Below are 22,013 nucleotides of genomic sequence, written 5' to 3' on the forward strand. Positions count from 1 at the left end.
GGGCTATCAATTGTACAATTTTATGTGCTCCAATCTTTTTAATCAGTTTAAAAAAATAGCAGTTTTTTAAATTTGAAAATAATTTAATTTAAACTTCATATTTTATCGTTAATAACAAATTTTTATACGCACATATTTTATACTATAAATTTTAAAATTCTTACACACAAATATTATGTATGGTATATTTATGATTACAATATTTTTATTAAATTTTATGTTTAGTCAAACTATATCATATTTATATATATATATACACGAACCATATTCATTCTTAATGACTGACTCTCCATTTCCTACGGCAACCACCCCTACCTAGCACAAATTAAAGGGGTGTGACTAGGCTGGCAGTCATAATGTCATATTACACACAAGTTCCTATCCAGCGGTCTCCTTCTTTTAAGATACATTTCGGCCTTGTCGTTTCCAATGCACCATTATTATTAAAGTCCGCTTCACATCCATGACGAATTAATACGTGCGGCAGCTGCATTTAATTACTTTCATCGATCTGTCACCTTTAATTTGCCTAGCTAGCTCCCTTTTTCTTTTCATAAAACTACCCTACAAAAACACGTGATATATCATCTTTCACTGAATGAACAAGAGAGAAAGATGGAAGGCATCGAGCACAGAAGCGTGAACGTTAATGGCATCAACATGCACGTAGCTGAAAAGGGTCAAGGCCCAGTTGTTCTCTTCCTCCATGGTTTTCCCGAGCTCTGGTACACGTGGCGCCACCAGTTGGTAGCCTTCGCTGAGTTAGGCTACCGTGCGGTGGCGCCGGACTTACGGGGCTACGGAGACACGGACGCACCCGGTGAAGTAGCTAGCTATACTTATTTTCACGTAGTCGGGGATTTGGTGGCGCTTATAGAGTCGCTAGGAGTGGAGAGTGTTTTCTTGGTGGCTCATGATTGGGGTGCCATGATAGGTTGGTACTTGTGTTTATTCAGGCCTGATTTGGTGAAGGCCTATGTTTGTCTCTCTGTGCCTTTCAGACCAAGGCATCCCAAAATGAAGCCTATTCCTACCATGAGAGCTTTCTTTGGAGATGATTACTACATGTGCAGATTCCAGGTACGTACTCATTTTGTAGAAAGATCCATGTTATTTCTCAACATTATTTTCCACTTGCATCTATGATTATATATAGACTACACTTGTAGGATTTACTGAGTCCATATGATTAATCTAATGGCATCGTAAGTTAGTATATACAGTGGAGGGAGCCACATAAATTCAAAGACTTACCGTGTGTTTGGTACGAAAGAAAATATTTTTCATCGAAAACATTTTCCTGAAAAAACTTTCATAGAAAATGAGTGGTTTTATCACTTATTTTTCCTTATTTGGTTAGTGTTTGATTGGGGAGTATAAAATATTTTTAGAAAAATAATTTTTTATGCTACTCTCCACAATCCACCTTCCCAAAATCTTCATGTTTCTTGTACTCCTTCCCTCCCTCCTACCCCCGCCCTATCCGGGAATCTATTTCCTTCAAGAATTTAATTATTCTTTTCAAAATTCACACAAACCCAAAGGAACTAATGTGTTACTTTCACACAAGAACAACGTTGAAATTTGAGCTCGATGACTAAAAGAAAATACTTTTTTTTTTGTTGAAAAAGAAAGTATTATTTCTACAACATGAAAAGAAATTACTCATTTTATTGAACGAAAGAAAATACTTTTTCTACGTCATGAAAAGAAAACGAAAGAAAATACTTAGTTTATTGAAATAAAAGAAAATACTTTTTCAAATAATGAAAAGAAAATACCCGTTTTGTTGAAATAATAGAAAATATTTTTTCTACATCATGAAAAAATAAATATTCGTTTTGTTGGAATGAAAGAAAATATTTCTTATACGTCATGAAAAGAATATACTCATTTTGTTGAAATAAAAAAAGTAGTGTATTTACAATATGAAAAGAAAGTACTCTTAACAATATTTCTATTTAGGGTGGGTGATGAGCGAGGGTGGTTTGGAGTGGGTGGGGTAGGGGGTGGGTTGGTGGGGATGAGCAATAGGGCGGAGAAGGTTGAAAATGAGTTTTGGAAAATGTTTTTCCTTAGTTGGAGGAAATATTTTCTAAAACATTTAAGTCAACCAAACATGAGAAAATTGGAATGCATTTTCCGGAAAATATTTTCCTTTGTACCAAACCCACCCTTAGTTAAACACCTTTCAACCAGATATTATATATATCGTGTATATATATGGAGTAGTTTTTAACGTATATAAATAAATCTTAAACCCCTTTAATGAAATTTGTGACCACACAAGTATATGGGGTCTTTCATATCTATTGGCTGTGCGTGTTAATGTCTAGATAGGTGGGGAAAGTTGTTCTGCTCTTTTGAATAACGATGGTACGTGCCTAGAATTTTGATTAATCCAGCTTTACAGTAGGCAACGCCATTATCTTTTTAGGATTTAACGTATATTCATTCACTCTCTATGCAAATAAATATTTACAAAATTAGTAAAATTTAACTTGATACAGAAATTTATTTGTCCTATTTTCAGGTTATCAAATTCCCTAATCATAGATCGCTTTTTAATTCCTTTTTAAGTACCCTAATAGTGTAAAATGTTGTTTATATAGTTTTATTCCTTTATTTCTTTTGCATGCAAAAAAAGTTTGACAGTTCTTTTCATTACTAGTACCTAGTAATGAACCATTCTAAGCATCAACAAGAGTTGTGGTGGAGTGGTACTACTTATTCATCATTAATCATATGTTTCGGGTTCGAGTTAGAGGCGGATTTAGGATTTCGAGAACGTGGGTGCACCACTAAAAAAAGGAGGGAAAATAATTAAGTATTGAATCAAGTGCATCATTAAACATTTATGGAACATGGGTACCAATACATAATAGTGGACAAATTCTAAAAAATGTGTACATAAAATACCTAATTTGATGGAGGGACCATGGGTTCATGTGCCATGTATTATAGGCTATAGATGCGCCTCTGGTTCGAGCATTGGGTATAAAGTCATCTTTATCAGGGAGTATTTTACCTCTGATATGGGACTTCCAGGCTAGAATTTGGATTTAGTCGAGGCTTAATACATATTCCGAACATCGGATAGAAAAAGAAAAAAAATCTAAGCATATCCATGTCTAAAGAAAATTCTTTGAAAAGTTAAATGGTATCTCTTATTTTCTTCCAAAGTAAGCAAACAACACAAGACGAAAGGAATATTTAAACAGGCTTTTAGTACTCCTTGTAACTTCTAGATGTATAAGCTTTTCAAGTACTGAAAACAAAAGAGAAAAGAAGTTAAACAAATATTTTCTATGTACATATAAATTGACCACTTGTTCTTGAGGAAGAGAGTACAGTAGATGCAGAAGTCCTTATTACACATGGAAAGTTGGCATTATTGTTGCCAAATTTGACCATCCAAGACAGTACCTCCAATTTGTCCTCATGTTGTACCGAAATGTTAATGGGTCCAATGTACTAGTTGCACTAACGTAGAATTTAAGAATGCTGGTAAGCGGTGGTTTTTAATGATGTAACGTGCCTGTGTCAGGGTGAGTTGTTAGTACTAGTAGTTTAGTTCGTTAACACAGTCGAATTTAGTACTCCATCTACCAAATTAAATATGACCAAAAGGGCTTCATTTTAGGATCGAACTAGCTAACGCGCACTCGTTCTGTACGTTTAATTACACCTAATTGTTGTTAAATTTGTCCAAAATGTGCTTTAAATACAAAGTTTAGTCCATCAAAAGAGAAGAAATTTAGTAAAAATCAAAAGTACAACTTGCTCCATAATATGTTACTACTAGTATTTTTCTGTGTTCTTATGGTTACATGTGGAGTTAAATAGCTGATTATGTTTTAAATTTTTTGATTATCCAGTAGGAATATGCTTTGTTATTGTCTTCTCAGATAAAATACAAAACTTTACAGCAACTTCGTCTTTTTTCCCCTCTGGTTTGGTTATCATGATTGTAGGCAACTTGAGGTCTGATGCGCGGCTGAATAAATGCTGTATAGTAATCCACTTCACCAACTCCACGAATCTAAGCTTAATTTTGTTGTCATGGTTTTGTATCGCGAAATATAAAGATAACGTATATTTTGACATGGTTCTTGTGTTACAGGATCCAGGAATGGAAGATGAGATAGCGAAATATGGCAGCGAAGCAGTACTGAAAAAGATACTCACAGATAGAAAACCAGGACCCCCTTGCTTGCCCAAGGAAAACCCCTTTGGCATTTCCTCTGATTCTAAGCTACCCTCTTGGCTTTCTCAAGATGACCTCAACTACTACTCTAGCAAGTTTGACCAAAAGGGCTTCACTGGAGGATTGAACTACTACCGCGCACTCGATTTGTACGTTCCATTACCCCTAATTATGTTAAAATTGCTGTTAACTATCTAGGGGTATGTTAAACATATTTAAGTTAAAACTTTTCATATACGTACTATGTATTTTATAGTGTTGGATTATTTTTTTGCAGGAGCTGGGAGCTGACAGCTGCGTGGACGGGAGCAACAGTGAAGGTTCCGGTGAAATTTGTGGTTGGTGAGTTGGACTTGGTGTATACGACACCAGGAATGAAAGAGTATGTGCACGGAGGTGGTTTCAAGAAGGATGTTCCAATGCTTGAGGAAGATGTGGTTGTGATGGAAGGAGCTGCACATTTCATTAATCAAGAAAGAGCTCAAGAGACTAACTCTCACATTCATGACTTCATTAACAAGTTCTGATCATATATACTCTTCTTGCTTGCGATTTACTGCTATTCTAGTTACTAAACTGGAATTATGTGGTTTGGTATCGGCAAACTTTGAATGAATTAATCTGCATGTTTCTGATGTTTTACAAAACGCTTTAATTTTAGTTCTAGTTCACTGCTCTTGCCTTCTGAAATTACAACTCAAGTGTTATGCATAGAATATTTTCAAAGCCCAAAACTAAGTGAGAGACCTTGAGCACTCCAATTTCTTACATCTCTTTCTCTCAACTCAAATCAAGTTGAAAATACTGACTGAAGTTGTGCTCAATGAAGGGCTTCTTGCTGGGAGAAAGGAAACAGAACCTTAAAATCGGTATTAACAATTATCAAACAGTTGATAAAATTGAGAAAAAAAGGCCTTTTTATAATCTTTCTGAATTAAAGCCTGTTGAGATGCCATTATCAATACAATTTCTCTCTGATTAGATGGTTTGGACTAATGACACAAAAATAGAGAAATAGGGTTAATTGTATGGTTAAAAATCAAAATTGAAATATAAGCAAATGGAATATTTGAGTGGTTTGATCAACTAGTTTGATCGTTGAGCAGGACAAAGACGGAATATCTGGAGTGTAAATTCAGCGCTAAGCCAGGGTAAGTGGGCGTGGATGTGAGGCTTAAATCACAGGTCATCCCGAGTAGAGGTAGCTTCAAGTACCTTGGTTCGGTTATCCAGGGGGAGGGGAGATCGACGAGGATGTCACACACCGTATTGGGGTAGGATGGATGAAGTGGAGGTTAGCATCTGGAGTCCTGTGTGACAAGAGAGTGCCACCAATACTCAAAGGTAAGTTCTATAAAACGGTGATTAGACCGGCCATGTTGTATGGGGCTGAGTGTTGGCCCGTTAAGAACTCACATATCCAGAAGATGAAAGTAACAGAAATGAGGATGTTGAGGTGGATGTGCGGGCACACTAGGATAGATAAGATTAGGAATGATGTTATTCGGGAGAAGGTGCACGTGGCTCCCATTGATAACAATATGCGGGAAGCGAGGCTTAGATGGTTCGGATATGTTCAAAGGAGAAGCCCATATGCTCCGGTACGGAGGTGTGAGCGGCTGGTTGTGGAGGGCACGAGAAGAGGTAGAGGGCGGCCTAAGAAGTATTGGGGAGAGGTGATCAGACAGGATATGGCGAGGCTCCAGATTTCCGAGGACATGACACTTGATAGAAGGATGTGGAGGTCGAGTATTAGAGTTGTAGGTTAGGATGTAGTTGAGCCTTGACCTACTTCATACTATTGTGAGACTAGCCAGATAGGGTTTTTGTCTAAGATAGCTAGTGACAATGTTGTATTTTACTACTTCGCTTTTCAGTGCATGTCCTATTTACTAGCTATCGTTTTTTCTTTGCATCTTTCTTCTGCATTTCATGGTGTTCCTATGATTGTTGTGGTGATACTAATATTGTCTCCTTTTGTCCTTTTATTTTCTTGAGCCGAGAGTCTTTCAGAAACAATCTCTCTACTCCTTTGGGGTAGGGGTAAGGTCTGCGTACACACTACTCTCATCAGACCTCATTAGTGGAATTTTACTGAGTTGTTGTTGTTGTTTGATTAACTAGTTCCGTTCTTGTGTAGCATTGAAAATTTGAAGTGGACGCTTGAAGATAAATGGAAAGACTATTCATTGATCGATGATCTGTAGTAATTAATGTAGGTTTGAAGATAAGTGGAGAGGTCACTCATCCATAACTATAAAGGATACTTAGGGTGTGTTTGGTACCAAGGAAAATATTTTTCGGAACCCCACCCATCTAACCCCACCCCATGCCTACCCACCACACTCCCTCTCTCAAAAAAGGTTTTTATTTTTTCAAATTTTAGTTTTTTTTTTCGTCACCACCCACCTTACTACCCCGCAAAAAAAAAATATATAATTTCAAATTTTTGTTTTTTTGTTTTTCTGCACCACCCACCACCCACCCCGCCAAAACCCCACCCCTCACTGCCCCACCCCGCACAAAAAAAAATTACTTTTTGTTTTGTAATTTCAAATTTTTATTTTTTCGTTTTTCTGCAATCCCCCTCCCCCTCCCCCCGAAAAAAATATTTTTTTAATATATTTTCAGTTTTAGTTTTTTCATCTTTCAATTTACATGTTCGAAATTTTACAAGTTCCAAAGTTATGAGTTCAGAGGTTTATGTGTTTGGAAGTTTGTGCGTACCAAACACCGAAAAATGAATAAGATTACTACTTGTTTTCCAAGAAAATATTTTCCGTTATACCAAACACACCCATTATGTTCTAATTTATCTCCAAACGGCCATTAAGCAACTACAGTTATCAAATGGCCAAAATAAAAAAGCAACAGCAATTCATGGTACATTCAAGCAATTCATGGTACAAACACTTCCCATACCGACCTCATACTGATCACCATCCCATCCGGAGAATTCCAATTTCCACTTGCGGATGGTATTGCCAATTGATGCCGTACTACCTTATGTTTTCTTATACGGGCATGATGTACAAGTCTCTTACGTATAATAGATCTAAAAAGGGTCATTTTTTTAATTTTAAAATTGTAAAGGGGCAAGATATACAAATAGCACCAATAAAAGAGAGTAATCAGCACTGTAATATGCCCGAGCAAAGAGGACGAGAAATTTCAGGCTCAGACCAGCAGGAATATGAGCGATACTACCCGGAAGCAAAAGAGGGAGGGCAGCAGGTGGTTGGTTATGCTGCAGCAGAAAGGCATTGCAGGGGTATATTATTACAAAAAAGGGCAATGAGTACCGGACCCAACACCAAGGCCATTACCATCCCTAGGCTTAAGTTCTCATCTGCTACTAAGCTGCAAAACCCACAAATTTTCCGGGGCATGAGATAGTCCCAACTCCCGAAGAGCGAAGTCAAAAGACATGAGGAATTCAACAGACACGTTGGCGGGAGTGCATTAACAAGCCCATAATTTTTGACATTTACTAAAGCAAACTGATAGGCTACATTCATTTTAAACCAAAACTTTGGTATCAAAGTTGATAGAGCTCAAATATCCTTGACAAAGACGAGTAAACATAAGCAACTTGCTGCAACTGCATACTATAGTCTGCAAAAACTTGCATTGTAGCGTTACAAATGATAAAAACCATTCTGAGGTTAATAACTGAAATCAACCTAAGCCTTGTAACCCCTGCTATTTCTTCTTCCTCGAGCCCTCTCAAACTTTCTGCCCTTAGAACGCACAAATGGTTTGGTATGGCTGTGTGGAACACCAGGAGCTGGACCAAAGTGCTTCACTGCTTCACGTGCGTTCTTAGGACCCCTTAGGAGAAGCTGCAAATCAATAGAAAATCTCAACATCCAAACAAACTGGGACTTTCTGATACTCTTCAATTTGTGGAGTGAAGGAAATATGATAATCAGCTATTTTTTTTAAATAAAATGTTGGATAAGGAATACACTGTCATCTTAAACATTCTCAGAGCAAAACAAAAATTCTATAAAACCAAAGAAAATTCTTTAAGTTAGTAGAAACCTTTGCTGGTACCACTGGAATAATATTCAGAGGATTAACATATTCAATACTAGACCTAAGAAAAAAAATAAACAATTTCCAATCAAATAGAACCAATAATTATTTGGACAATATGTAATCCCATTACATTGAAGCACAACTCCATGTTCAGCTGGCAAAAGGCTTAAGCAGATAGGATCCTTCTGGTTTGCTATACGCACAGATAAAATCTTTGCAATCATAAGATTCCCAAGAAGAACCATGTGCATCAAATGAGCAGCTAAGGTCATACAATAGCTTTCTTTGCTATCTTTGCCAAGATTTAAAATTCAGAATGTTCCTCTTAAATTTGCAGGCATCCAGACTAGACTCAAAAATATATCACATAATAATTATTTGAAAATAATTGTAATCCCATTACATTGAAGCACAACTCCATATTCAGCTGGGAAAAGGCTTAAGCAGATAGGACCTTTCCTGGTTTGATATACGCACAGATAAAATCTTCGAAATCATAAGAAGATTACCAAGAAGATCTATGTGCGACAAATGAACAGCCAAGGTCAATAAAACCTAGGGTGCAAGGAACGGAGCAGAAGTACCAAGAAAAAGAACATTCAAAATACAGAGGAAACAGTCCGAATGCAAAGAGCGTGAGTCAATCACAAAATATGTCTAAACGATGTCAATAGGTTTAACATGAAAGCACGTATTTCCTTCATTGAGTCATGTAGTGTCACCAGACACATCCACAATACTGCACTTTACCAATAGAAAATATCAACATCCAAAAAAACTGGAACTTTCTGATACGCTTTAATGTGTAGAGTGACAGAAATATGACCCTCAGCTATCTTTTTAAAGATAAAAAAGGCGGATACGGAATACTCTACCATCTTAAAGATTTCTCATAGCAAAACAAAAAATCTTCAAAACCAAAGAAAGTTCTCAAGTTATTAGAAACCTTTTCTGGTACCATCGGAATAATACTAAGAGGTAAAACAGAATCAATACCAGACCTAGGAAACGAAATAAACAAATAGCCAATAATTGGGGTGGGGGGGGGGGGAAATGTAATCCCATTACATTGAAGCACAACTCCATATTCAGCTGCGGAAAGGCTTAAGCAGATAGGATCCTTCTGGTTTGCTATACGCACAGATAAAATCTTTGAAATCATAAGATTCCCAAGAAGAACTATGTGCATCAAATAAACAGCTAAGGTCATGCATTAGTTTTCTTTGCTTTATTTGTCAAGATTTAAAAATATAAAATTTATCAAAAAAAAAATTTGCAGACATCCAGAAAAAGACTCAAATAATATATCACATAATAATTATTTGGAAAAAAGTGTAATCCTATTACATTGAAGCACAACTCCATATTCAGCTGGGAAAAGGCTTAAGCAGATAGAATCTTTTTCTGGTTTGCTATACGCACAGATAAAATCTTTGAAATCAGAAGAAGATTACCAAGAAGATCTATGTGCGACAAGTGAACAGCAAGAGTCAAAAAACCTAGGGTGCAAGGGATGGAGCAGAGGTCACCAAGAAAAAGAACATTACAAATAAAGAGGAAACAGTCCAATTTCAAAGAACATGAATCGATCATGTCAATGGACAATGAGTCATTTACTGACACTAGACACAACACAATACTGCACTTTACCAACTATTTCCCTGGTATGCTGTGAAAGACTAATCTTTAACCATGTCAATCCATAAATAATGTTCATTTTCAACCTATTAACAGGAACCATTAGTTCACTTTGACATGTATCTACAAAAAACACAATGAAATTCACAAACGCTGGTCACATATAGCTTTATTAAAACAAAAAAGAACTGACAGTCACATTAGCAAGATATGAACGACACAAGAAATGTGTAAGGCCCTTGTCTTATGGCCAACAAATTTGCTAGTGGTGACTGAAGAGAATCAAGGCTCACTAAGTTTTTCATCCACTCAAGGTTATTATCCAATTTCAGAAGTTATTCCATTCCTTTAATACATGAAAAAAGGTCAGCTGTTAAACAATGGTTGTAAAAGGAACATCAAAAGCTGAGAAAATGGGACCTCACCCCCTCTTGCAACTTAAAAGTCATCAACTACTACATTAAAAGTAGCAACATATAAATACACATCACTCATATCTAGCAAAGATCCATAAAATACTGCGAGTAGCAGAGAACTATAAGGATGTAACTCAGTACCGTGTTCTGGCCAAGTGGAGCCCTGAGAGCCAGCTGATCGAATGTCAAGCACTCGCCACCAGCCTTCTCAATCCTAGCCCTGGCAGTCTTAGTGAACCTCAAAGCACACACCTTCAATGCTGGAACTTCATAAGCCCTAACATCGTCGGTAATAGTACCCACAATCACCACAACCTTATCCTCCTATAAACACATTTCAAAAACCCCAACTTTAATCAAAACCACAAACAAATAACATATACATCTAATCAAACACATATTGAACAAAGAAAAACTTAACAAAATATACCTTTCCTTTGGCATAAGAGATCAACCTCGAGAGAGAAAGTGGAGGCTTGTTGATCTTACTCATGAAGAGCCGCTTGAGAATCACCGCATTGAACTTGCTTCCGGTCCTCCTTACCAGGAACCGGTAAAGCTATTACACACATAGAGCAACAAACTTTAAGCAATCGAACATTTAGACATTCTGAACAAAAACAAAAAGTAGATTTAAAACTAACTAGAGATATACCTTGACGAGGAGCTTGAGGTAAACATCGTCAGATTTAGGGGCAGTACGCTTAGTCTTCTTACTCTTACCTCCGGCCTTCAAATCGATACCCATGGCTGCTCGGGTCTGGACTCCGCTGAACGAGTGATGGAGAAATGGCTGCAGCTGCAGGGGTCGGCTCTTATATGAACATAAGAAAGAAATGAAGTGGGGAGCTAGGGTTTTTAGAGAGGTTTGTGCTGCCCCGTGTTTTCTGTTGTTGAGGTCTATAGTAACTCCTATGCACCTTTACTTAGATGTTCAACACGTCTTTACTAACTTTTTCTTTTTTATTTATATTCCTCCCTATGCGTTAGGGTTGTGTGCCTTATTCGTATTAAAACCGAACAGAAAACTTCTTCTTCTTTTTTTATTTTAGATGAAAATTTTCGTAATTTCTTTTAACCCTCACCGAGTACAACATCAGCATACCCAATAATATCCTGTGGGTTTGGGGAGGGACCTTACTCCTACCTTGTGAGGATAGAGAGTATGTTTCCAATATACCCTCGGCTCAGGAAAGTATAAGCTTCCCATTAATGAAAATATAGACAAGAAGGGACAGTACTAAAAAGCCATATAAAAGCAGAATAAAAACAATAAGACAGTAAGGTGATCAACAATGAAAGAAAATAACGGTTAGTCGTAAAAACCTACTACCAACAGAAAACGAGATTGCGTGCCAATACTACTGCTATGAACACTCTAAACTATCTACTCTACTGCCCTAATCTTCGACCTCCATATCTTCCTGTTAAGGGTCATGTTCTCGTTCAGCTGAAACTGTGTCATGTCTTACTTAATTAGCTCTCTCCACCTTTTCTTTGGCCTACCTCTACCTCTCCGTAGGCCCTCCAATATTAACCCTCAGTGAGTACCCATATATATATATATTTGTAGAAATTTCTCCAACTCGTCTCATTTTCAAGTTTTTTTAAAACCCCATTCTCCTTGACCATATTGCCTTAAGAAACTGGCTACATTAACTTCCCTCTCATTAGACCAATCCTATTTATTTCGGTGAAGAATCTTTGTAAGTTGAAAAGGTTTACTTGAAATATTCTGATTATTGCCATGAAAATGTGATTGTAATTAGAGACGAATTGAGGATTTAAATTTTATGGGTTCAATTTTGATGTTTTTACCATTGAACACATTGTATTTTAACATTTTAGATTCATATCTACTCTCTGTTACAATTTTAATGAATATTACACATAAATTTATACTATGAATCGAAAGTTATGAGTTCAATTTAGGGATGACAAAACATGTACGAACTCATGTAACCCACCCAAGTGCTAATGATTTTGGGCTAGAGTGATTTTGTTGATGGGCTTATTAGGCTAGTCCAAAGTAACCCATGAAAAAATACTAGGTCAAATTGACTCATGATAGTGCCCAACTATGACACACGTGAGTATCCAAATTTCTCTCTTGAAGACATATGTGAACCTCCGATGATGCTCAATCAAATAAAAATAGGAGTAATTCCTTGTCCAGCAAGGTGGATTTTAATTTATAATTTGATGATGAAATATAATTTTATGGTTAAAGCACTTGTTCTTTTCATAAATCACATTTGTGGATCAATCATACTCTTTAGAATATTTAAAATAAAATAGGAATTAATTTAATCTTAAAAGTGAAATAATAGATCTCATATTAGTGTGTAAGCAGACCTTACCGTTACTCTAGGGTAGAGAGACTGTTTCTGATAGACCCTCGGTTCCCTCTCTCCAAGAACTCTCCACCTTGTTCTTGGGGTGACTCGAACTCACAACCACTTAGTATTATTCACAAGAATTTACCTTGCAAATTAAATGATTCTCTAAATTTTCCAGTAATGTTTAACAATAACAAATTATTAACAAGGTCAATACTACCAGATCTAAGAAATCGAATTAGTTGTGATTGTAGTCACAGAAAGAGCTGTTGATGGTGTCTTGCAAAAAGAAAATTCAAAATAAAAGAGAACATATACAAAAAAAAGTAAAAATTTCTCATGACATAGGTTGTCTTACATAAAAAACAAAAGGATATTACATTGTAAAAATATTGGGTCAAGTTGGGCGGTTGGACTATAACCCACTATTTAGCCTATATTGATTCAGCTCATTTTAGCCCAAGTAATATTTGGGAAGGGTTAGGCAATGACCCATTTATTAGTTCATCCCATTTTAACCTGCCAAATTATAACTCAACTTGTCCATTTGTCGCTACTAGTTTAATTGAACCTAGTGTGAGAATGCTAGATCTAACTAGAATTCACTCTCAAATGCACAACATTACATATCCTCCATATATAGATGCCTCCATTTAATAAATCACATATTATCTTAAGTATTGCAGAATCCATACTTGTATCTCTATAGTCTGTATCACAACCTTATAATTTTTCATCTTCCTTATTACAATGCATTTATTTTTTCGGCCCCATTTTCTTCTTCTTTTTCTAATATTAAGGTGACTGAATTTTTATCTATGTCTGATTATAAAAATAGTCTTTTGACTTGAATACTGGATAATTAAGCCTATTTGTTCTTAGCATTTAAATGTGTATAGTTTATAATTTTAATTTACACGGTGTTGCAAATTTTTTTATTTTATTTTATGGAACACACTCCAAAAGATAGCAATAATAACAATGACGTTGGTGGTGATTGACATAATGGTTCAGATCCCGTTGTAACATATAGCAGCGACTCTTACATAACGTAAAAAAATACCAAAAATTAATCGAACTACACTGATATCGAAGAGAAACCGAGATGATTAGGACGATTTTAAAAAGTCTAATTTTGGTTATACAAAAATAGAGTAACCGAAAATTTGTTATGATACAAATTTTATACAAAGACCGAACCGAATCATTAATCCCCCGATCATATGGTGATCTCAAGTTTTCAACACTAAGTTAAAAATCAATAATTTCATATTTGAATAATTCCAATATAATTTGAAGTAAAAAGATGGCTCGTATTCAATTTTTTAGGCTTAAATCAATTTCTCTAGTAACGTTTAACATCACTGCTTCGCTGCTCTCTATGTGATTAATAAGGTTAAACCTGGAACTTTTCTTTTTATGGGTATTGATCAAAGAATTTGCTTTGACTGTTAGATATTGTTTGATTTAATTGATACTAAACATGCTAAGTTAAATTTATTTCCCTATATTTAGTTTGTTGAATGCTTGCAAACAAGTTCGTTAGTTTGTCACATTTAGCTTCTACTATTATTATGTATGACATATTTTCTTAGCTTTTCTTTTCTAGCGAAAAACGAGACCCATTGATATCGTTTTGGATTAATTTGTTCTCCTTTAGCTTCTTTTTTTTTTTTTGGGCTTGATTTAATCATTTAGTCCGAAAAAACAGTTTCATGAATCACAGGTACAAATAGTGGCGTACATGGACCGGGTTAGTTCGAATTTTATCAAAACAAAACCAAACTCATTATATCGATTTGGATTGGTTCGATTTTATCGGGTTTTTCGAGTTTTTTGTGTTACATGAATATTATTTTAATATTGCATTATTAAAGTAATAGATAAAATTTTAATAAGTGAATATAAGTTTACTAAAAAAAAACATAATAACAAGCATATGATCTATTAAAGTGATATTATGGGAGAAATTATTTTTAGTAATACATAATAGTTTATTTTCTTAATCGTCTACCAATAATTTTTGGTTGATGTACGCTTTCAGGGTTAACCAAATTTAATAATTAAACATAAAAATCAATATGATACCTAAATAATGATATGTTCTATGTAATTTTAGATTATTGAAATACCACTTCAAATTCGAAAAACATATAATAAATCTTGACATATGAATATGAAAGAACAAAGAGATGATTGACGCATTTCAATAACACATAATAAGAAAGTGATACAATCTATTATTTAAAGTAAATAAAAATGAATGCACTTTATACTTCTATTAAATATTATATCCCGTGAGAGAATCTCAAATATTTCTAGACATTTTTAAATAAAATTCTATATAAAATCTTAAAATTATATATAAAAAATTATAGATTTATATATCGATTTGGTTCAAATTTTTTTACTCAATAGCCAATACCAAATCAAACCTAGTCGGGTTTTTTAATTCGGTTTGATTTGACTTTTCAATTTGGTGCGATTTTTCGGTTCGGTTTGTACACCCCTAGGTACAAGTTTTAAATGTCTATTCTAATTTTTTTTTTGTTGCTAAAATATGACTTTAACGAATAGTACCAAAGTCACCACACCGCACAGACCAAAGTCGAAAATCGAAAAGTGAAAAAACAAACCATATCGAATTTATTTCGTTATGGTTGTGTTTAACATTTTTAAAAGTTGAAATCTAAAATATCAAACCAAAATCTGTCAAAACCGTTGGATGAACCCCCACTAACATCTAGAGAAACGAAATAACAGGTGCATAACGATGAGTAACTCTTGCTATTTGCAGCAGGTAAACATTGTCCATCTAGTAAAAGATGGGTCTCGAGTTTCATTCAAGCTCAATCCAGTCGCTCCATCTGTCAACAGAAACACAGATCACAAATTGACCAATGACTACAGAAAGAAATATCTTTCACGTTTCTTACAATTGCATCACAAATACATAATCATGTTCCATCAGCAAACAAAATGCCGTATGTATAAATCAAAAGGGAACAATTCACTGCTCGTATAGGAGTTGTGGCAATAGAGTACCTTCCAGAGGCCATCATTAAGATAATGCATGTTATCCACACCAATTCCCTTGTTGATTGCCCTTCTGCAACGGTAAGACATGCTTTTTCAGGTGTTGAAACAACATATATATATATATATCTCAGACAAGAGAAACATGAAAATAACAGAACTTGAAAAGCTCTCTCATAATAGAATATAAGCAAGATCGTCAATGCCAAAGTTTGAAAAAGTCATTTGGTACTCCTAAACATAAAGTTTATCGTTTTCACACGTACAAAGAAATGGAGATAGATTGACTAATCTAATCATGAAAGCCTATTAGTCCTCATGACTATATCTTCACAAACTGCGTTTTCCAAATCCACCACTTCAAGCAGATGGAATGCTATCAACAACATCCCGTCTCTCATACTAGTTGTGTCTCTCACCTCATACAATTTACACACACACAGAAATATACTATATGGATGCCCAAGGCAAATACTGCGACTATCAATTACTGAATATCTCAGGATTTCCAATTGAAAATTCAATAATAAAAAAGTCTTATTTCTATCATTTCTCACAAACTCACTATACCAAAGCTTGCAAGAATATCTAAGGTCAAGGAGAGAAATATATGAACTTAATGCTAAAAGGCATTACCAGCCAATTACCTTGACACAAAGAGGAAACATTTTAAGGTCAAAGACCAATATATGTACTTTAAGGCTTACCTTCCTTTTTTGGGGTAAGGGTTTTCCGCTAAAGTCATGGCAGATAGATATTCCTCACAACAATTGAGGCAATAAAGTGTCACAGAGGATTCACATTTAGGGTCAATAAACAAACTAAACAAAGAAAGGGCAGAACATCTTTGACCTACAAAAGGTAGTAAAACATCTCAGTGCTATCACACAGAGGAGCATGCTTTAACATACAAAAGAAGAAGTCATGCAAATACTAAGATAGCAACTCACATATCTTTTGCCGACATCTTTGTAAAGCCAATAGCAAGAGCATGTTGCTTTCCTTCAGCCATAATAGCCTAAAAACAAAAGGTCGCACCTTAAAATTCCGCAAAAAAAAAAACTGCAGTAACAACACCTAATAATATTAAAGCATAAAATTGCTCTTATTCATACCACAGGAGTTTCTGCTCCCACTTCGTCATCCAAGGCACCCCCGGGAGAAGTAAGGCCCGGACACATTATGTTGGCACCAGAAAGGACAAATTTAATTGCTCCCCTGTCAACTTGTAGTTTTTTCATTATATTGGGATCTGTATAGCGGGAAAGAGGAAGGTCAAACAGAGCATTAATATCACTGAATAAATCAAATAGTCAACATATCATATAAATAAAGTTCATCAATGGCATACATTGAAAAGTTACAAATCACAAATATATGTATATGTCGTTGAGTCAATCAGCAACTGTTTAAAAGGACTGGAGAACGAGAATTGGCAGGGTATGCCATATGATCTGAGTACCAGTAAACTGAACCAGACAGAAAGTCAATTGAACAAAAAGGAAGCAATTCACCAGTTGACCTACTCGCTCCATCTCAGCCAGACTGCTCAAAAAATAATATTTGTCTGTGTCTTTCATGCGTATAATTACAAGGAGAAACACCCAATTAACTGAATGAAAGATGTACCCTTGAATTTCAGAGCACCCACATCATCTCCAATCTCAAGCATAACAAATTAATTAATATTTCGTCCCTCGCCCTCACAAGAAATCAATGACCTCCACATGGTAATTTAGTTTCCTAGGTTCTTTTAGACCAGATTGCTACAGAAACCTCTAACTTCAAAATTTTGAATAGTAAATTGGAAGTACACAAATGCTTGATCACTTCGCTGTGACTGGTTTTACTGAACCAAGCAGGTATATCTTGTGAATAGTAAATTAGTTATGCATATCAAGGGAAAAGAAAAATAAGGCATTAAGTATCATGAGCCTTCAAATGAGTTTCTGGATGTGAATCATACACCCATTCTATTATTGCTTGGTTAATTATGCTAATATGCTAATATGCTAATCAGCAACATCAGCTGGCTTGAATTATTTTGTTGCAATGGTCATAGCCATTCCATATCGAAGCATGATCTTGTTGTGTTTGATGCATGTTCGATTAGAATCTTCAAAACTCCGTGGATGAGAAGTCAATTATTCTTCCTTTACATTCTTCAAACGTCTTAAGAAGCTCTATTTTTCCTCACAGCCCACAAGGGTTGAATTGGCTGCATATTAAGGAGATACTTGCTGATGACAAAAATGACCTAATCGTCCAATATTTTGAAGTGATTTCACATGTAAAACTAATAACTTTACCAGGGCGGAAGTATCAATTATATCTGATCTGGATTGTCTATACTAGTATCCAAAGAAACCAACACCAAATAACAGTCCTTATTAGTAAAGAAATAAAAAAGTTGAAAAGGACTTGATACAACCATAAGAAAGGTTACCAAAAGAAAGGACAGAAGTTTAAGCGGATGACCTTTGATTTAATGGAAAAGAAAAATAAAGGAGGAAGAAAATTAAAAAACCGAATAACTTACACTGATGCAGAAGACGTAAAGTAGGCATATAAGGTCCATCACGTATGTTGAAAAACAGGGGTACATTGTTCACTACAACTAGGTTCAGATGATTCGGACTGCAAAAGAAATGATGAATGAACGAACTATGATGTTAATGAAAGAAGAAGAAAACAACAGATAAAAAACTGCATTAAGACAGTCGAAATCAACCATTTTGCAACAATAAGTGGAGACTTCTTCGGAAGCAAATCCTCCAACACCGGCTCTAGTGCTGGGTACTGCAAAAGGAAGAAATGTTGACATTATTAACACATTATAACCACAATTTCAGAGAAATGCGCTAGCTGGAATAAAGTGTGGAAGAAACAAAGTGGTCTGTAGCATAGTCAGGACCTCTTCCGCAATGCTTTGACGAATTTTACGCTGCACAGATGCCTTGACTTGATTTTGTCCAGACACTTCTTCAGTTGTAAACCTACATATTTAACATAGATTGAGTTGTCCAAGTTATTTTAGTTCAGCACAATAAACTGCAGTGGGACACAGCATACTTAACAAATTTGAGCATGAGAACTTAAGATCTAAGATTAATGACAAACACATTCTTGATTAGAAAATTTTGACTTAATGACATTTAAGGTTAAGGGTCTGTTTAGTTTGAATTGTTTCACCTGATTAAATCAATTGCATAACCATTGTCAATTGATTCATCGCAATACGAAATACAAAAGTATATAGATTCCCTCAGGATAATTAAAATAGTTCATATCAATCAGGTAGTTGGACAGCTGAAAGCTGCAATGAGTATGTAAGCCTGAGGGACCAAAGGCAGTTATTACTTATTTGTCCCGGTACACGTAGGTGATGGAATCAACTGCAGTGTGGATGAAATGCATGCCACTAAAGACATGGTCTGACACATTAATTAATCAATCAATCAACAATCTATCAATTATGCCTCAATCCGAAATTGATCGGCTATATGAGTCTCCATATCCATTCTACTCTATTTAGGCACATTTCATTGCAATATTAGATAATTTATATTTCAGGCAACGCAGGGATTCTTCAAAACTAGAGATCTTTTTAATCTCACATTTTTCTCGACATGGATATACAAGTTTCTAACCAGGATAAAAAACTCTCTCGGCACATATCAGACATAATTGATCGGCTATATGAGTCTCCATATCCATTCTACTCTATTTAGGCACATTTCATTGCAATATTAGATAATTTATATTTCAGGCAACTCAGGGATTCTTCAAAACTAGAGATCTTTTTAATCTCACATTTTTCACGACATGGATATACAAGTTTCTAACCAAGATAAAAAAAACTCTCGACACATATCAGACATAATGTGCCTCGACCCTAACTGGTAGCAATTCCCTATAAAGGTCATTTACTTCGTTGTGTTATATCCTTAGCTAAATCCATAATGAATTCAAAGAGGGTTGTTTAAAACAACTTCTCTCAGAGATTTAGGTCTATCTCATTTCCAGTTGTCACCTCCTACAATCATCATAGGGTCCCACCTACCACTTGGTCCATATGGAGGTCTACGTAAGATCATCTTAGGTGACACTTTTTCATTTTATCAATGTGTGCGTAATTTGCAAGTTTTTTTTTTATTAATCAACTAGTGAAGGGAATAGAAGCATAGGTAGAGAAGAGGAATGAGAGAGCAAGCTGGCTGCATAGATCGTGGAGATGCCCACTTTGTAGATTTGTTGAGTCAGACCAATTAGTCTACTGAATTGTCTTCTTGAAATGTACTTAATTTATTAGGAAAGCGACTGTTTCGGGAAATTTGGATGTGACCATTTCCAATTTTGTATGACCCACATCCACACTTCTACAACATTTGCTAACAGTTTCCATGGCCAAGAATCATAGGGAAGTCAAAGGTGCAAAAGAGAGGTACACTTCAAGTTGGAAACTGAAGAGTTTGGATACAAGTACCATAAGATGATTTACATTTGAACTTAACAATCTAGGCAATGATCAGCTTTATAAGAGTAAATAGCCTAACCATTTTAATCCTTGGCTACCAGTAAATAGCCTAACCATTTTAATCCTTGGCTACCAGAAAACATTGAATTTGTAGATGAGGACATCAAACAGGAGAAACACCGGGAAGAAGAAGGTACAATGATAAGCAAATCTCCAAACCCAAGAAGGGCCCTAGGAAAAGCAGATTGCAAACACAAGTAGCTGAATTTCAATTGCATCCTTCTTCGGGTCTTAGACACCTCTATGTTTTGAGATATTGCAGTCATTTCACAGTCTATGACAGTTGCATAGTTAGCACTGAGATGCAGGTGTCTGTAACGAGTGTCAGATGGTTTGTCAACAATATTTCCTGAATCATATAATCAATATTAATATAATTACATATGTTGATCAGAACCTTGAGCAAGAACTTTGGCTCCAAGTCTTGCCTGCTGGTTTAAGCATCATGTATATTTCAGCTGTAATAGATTTCTCGTTAGTTAAGTATGAACCAGTCCAATATTGATTATCCCCTTTGTCCTCTCTGTTAAAAGCATTCTAGGTAGCTATTACAACACCCAAGCATCTAACATCTGTCTAAATTCTTAAAGGTATCAAGCACTAATCCCTTAATGTTCTTAACCCTCAAAAAGATTTTTGTTGTTTGAGAACTATTAAAATAGAACCAATGAGGTATCCTCCCACCCCTCATCTAAATTGAGGCCAAGGAAATCCATACAAGGAAAAGAACCACTTGGTCTACACAAACTTGGAGCAGCTAAATTGAAGTTGAGAACCTCATAAACATTACCACATTCTACTTACGCAAAAAAGCACTGATACTTACCCAAGGAGATAAAACTATACAATTTGTAAAGTCTTTCCTTGTATACTAAAATTTAAGGACATAAAGAGGCTGGACCACACAAAAGAATACCATCATAAACCAGATATGAATTGCAGCCCGGAACAAGAAATTCGATGGAAGGCATTATAATCAATTGTTTAATTCTTACGTCCACATTTATAGATGAGGATCTGCTGGATTGAACATCTAGCTTGTGCAAGAATTACTTTTTCTTACACTGACAACTATGTGTTGCTTATATTTATAGCGTACAGACCCCGGAGCCTGCTGCAGCAAACATCCTTAATCACTCCAACAATGTAGAAAGGGAAAAAAACATATTTCTCATGAATATAGTCTATAGACAAGTTGAGAACAAGCAAAAAAGTAATAAGTGAATAAAACAACTACATCAGCTCATTTTTTAAATGACCAATAAATCATTTACCTAACAATCAAGAAAATCAAACAAAACAGCCAAAGTAAGCAATTTACAATAGAAAAAGTAAAATCACTTGCAGGCACCCTTAATTCCCGTACTTAACCAAAATAGATAAGTAAAATCACTAATCAGGCACGGAATGTACTTCAAAATGAAATCAAGATTGTCTAATAATTCCATGGAAATTAATCAAATAACAAGAGAACTCTGAAATTGAACCTAGAGCTCCAGTAGGGAAAAAGGAAAGGAGTGCACTTACTTCTTGAACATTTTCACGGGCTGACGCTGAGAGAAAAATAATATGTAGGGTTTAAGCTGATGAACAGAGTGATAAATTTGGAATTGAGATCTCAATTTTAAAATAAAATATATGCTAGCCCTTATATTTATTGATGATAACCAAAGATGACGTTTTTTTTAGTGGATCCACCAGCCCCGTGGACCGCGTTGTAAGAAAGCTAAGGTATCTGAGTTCCACTTTGATGATTCTAATGTTCTATGTTAACTTGTCCGTATAAAGTTGGATTTAGT

The 22,013-nt window shown here is 35.4% G+C and overlaps 3 protein-coding genes across 3 annotated transcripts; 1 reads left to right on the plus strand and 2 right to left on the minus strand.

The window, feature by feature from the left end:
* The first annotated feature begins 483 nt into the window (after positions 1 to 483).
* On the plus strand, positions 484 to 4,854 carry LOC107829145 (epoxide hydrolase 3). Its single transcript, XM_016656591.2, has 3 exons — positions 484 to 1,080; positions 4,124 to 4,356; positions 4,485 to 4,854. The coding sequence occupies exons 1-3, from the start codon at positions 616 to 618 to the stop codon at positions 4,732 to 4,734; spliced, it is 948 nt and encodes a 315-aa protein (XP_016512077.1). The 5' UTR covers positions 484 to 615; the 3' UTR covers positions 4,735 to 4,854.
* Positions 4,855 to 7,724: 2,870 nt separating this feature from the next.
* Positions 7,725 to 11,192, minus strand: LOC107829149 (large ribosomal subunit protein eL18y-like). The gene is made up of 4 exons (XM_016656601.2): positions 10,958 to 11,192; positions 10,733 to 10,861; positions 10,444 to 10,626; positions 7,725 to 8,049 (listed from the first exon to the last, which is right to left on the minus strand). The coding sequence occupies exons 1-4, from the start codon at positions 11,048 to 11,050 to the stop codon at positions 7,891 to 7,893; spliced, it is 564 nt and encodes a 187-aa protein (XP_016512087.1). The 5' UTR covers positions 11,051 to 11,192; the 3' UTR covers positions 7,725 to 7,890.
* A 4,072-nt stretch (positions 11,193 to 15,264) lies between these two features.
* LOC107829156 (uncharacterized) lies at positions 15,265 to 22,013 on the minus strand. The gene is made up of 8 exons (XM_016656608.1): positions 21,742 to 22,013; positions 18,592 to 18,673; positions 18,409 to 18,476; positions 18,217 to 18,314; positions 16,793 to 16,929; positions 16,628 to 16,695; positions 15,687 to 15,750; positions 15,265 to 15,508 (listed from the first exon to the last, which is right to left on the minus strand). The coding sequence occupies exons 1-8, from the start codon at positions 21,750 to 21,752 to the stop codon at positions 15,491 to 15,493; spliced, it is 546 nt and encodes a 181-aa protein (XP_016512094.1). The 5' UTR covers positions 21,753 to 22,013; the 3' UTR covers positions 15,265 to 15,490.

This window comes from Nicotiana tabacum, chromosome 19, assembly GCF_000715075.1.
Source record: "Nicotiana tabacum cultivar K326 chromosome 19, ASM71507v2, whole genome shotgun sequence".
Taxonomy (NCBI): Eukaryota; Viridiplantae; Streptophyta; class Magnoliopsida; order Solanales; family Solanaceae; genus Nicotiana; species Nicotiana tabacum.

Coding starts and splice junctions, on each gene's coding strand:
- LOC107829145 (XM_016656591.2), top strand. CDS start 616: ATGGAAGGCATCGAGCACAGAAGCGTGAACGTTAATGGCATCAACATG. Junction 1,081..4,123: donor ACTACATGTGCAGATTCCAG/GTACGTACTCAT, acceptor CTTGTGTTACAG/GATCCAGGAATGGAAGATGA. Junction 4,357..4,484: donor TACTACCGCGCACTCGATTT/GTACGTTCCATT, acceptor ATTTTTTTGCAG/GAGCTGGGAGCTGACAGCTG.
- LOC107829149 (XM_016656601.2), bottom strand. CDS start 11,050: ATGGGTATCGATTTGAAGGCCGGAGGTAAGAGTAAGAAGACTAAGCGT. Junction 10,627..10,732: donor TCTCTTATGCCAAAGGAAAG/GTATATTTTGTT, acceptor ATGTGTTTATAG/GAGGATAAGGTTGTGGTGAT. Junction 8,050..10,443: donor CTCCACTTGGCCAGAACACG/GTACTGAGTTAC, acceptor ATTGATTTGCAG/CTTCTCCTAAGGGGTCCTAA.
- LOC107829156 (XM_016656608.1), bottom strand. Junction 18,477..18,591: donor GTCAAAGCATTGCGGAAGAG/GTCCTGACTATG, acceptor TTCCTTTTGCAG/TACCCAGCACTAGAGCCGGT. Junction 15,751..16,627: donor AAGATGTCGGCAAAAGATAT/GTGAGTTGCTAT, acceptor TTACCGTTGCAG/AAGGGCAATCAACAAGGGAA.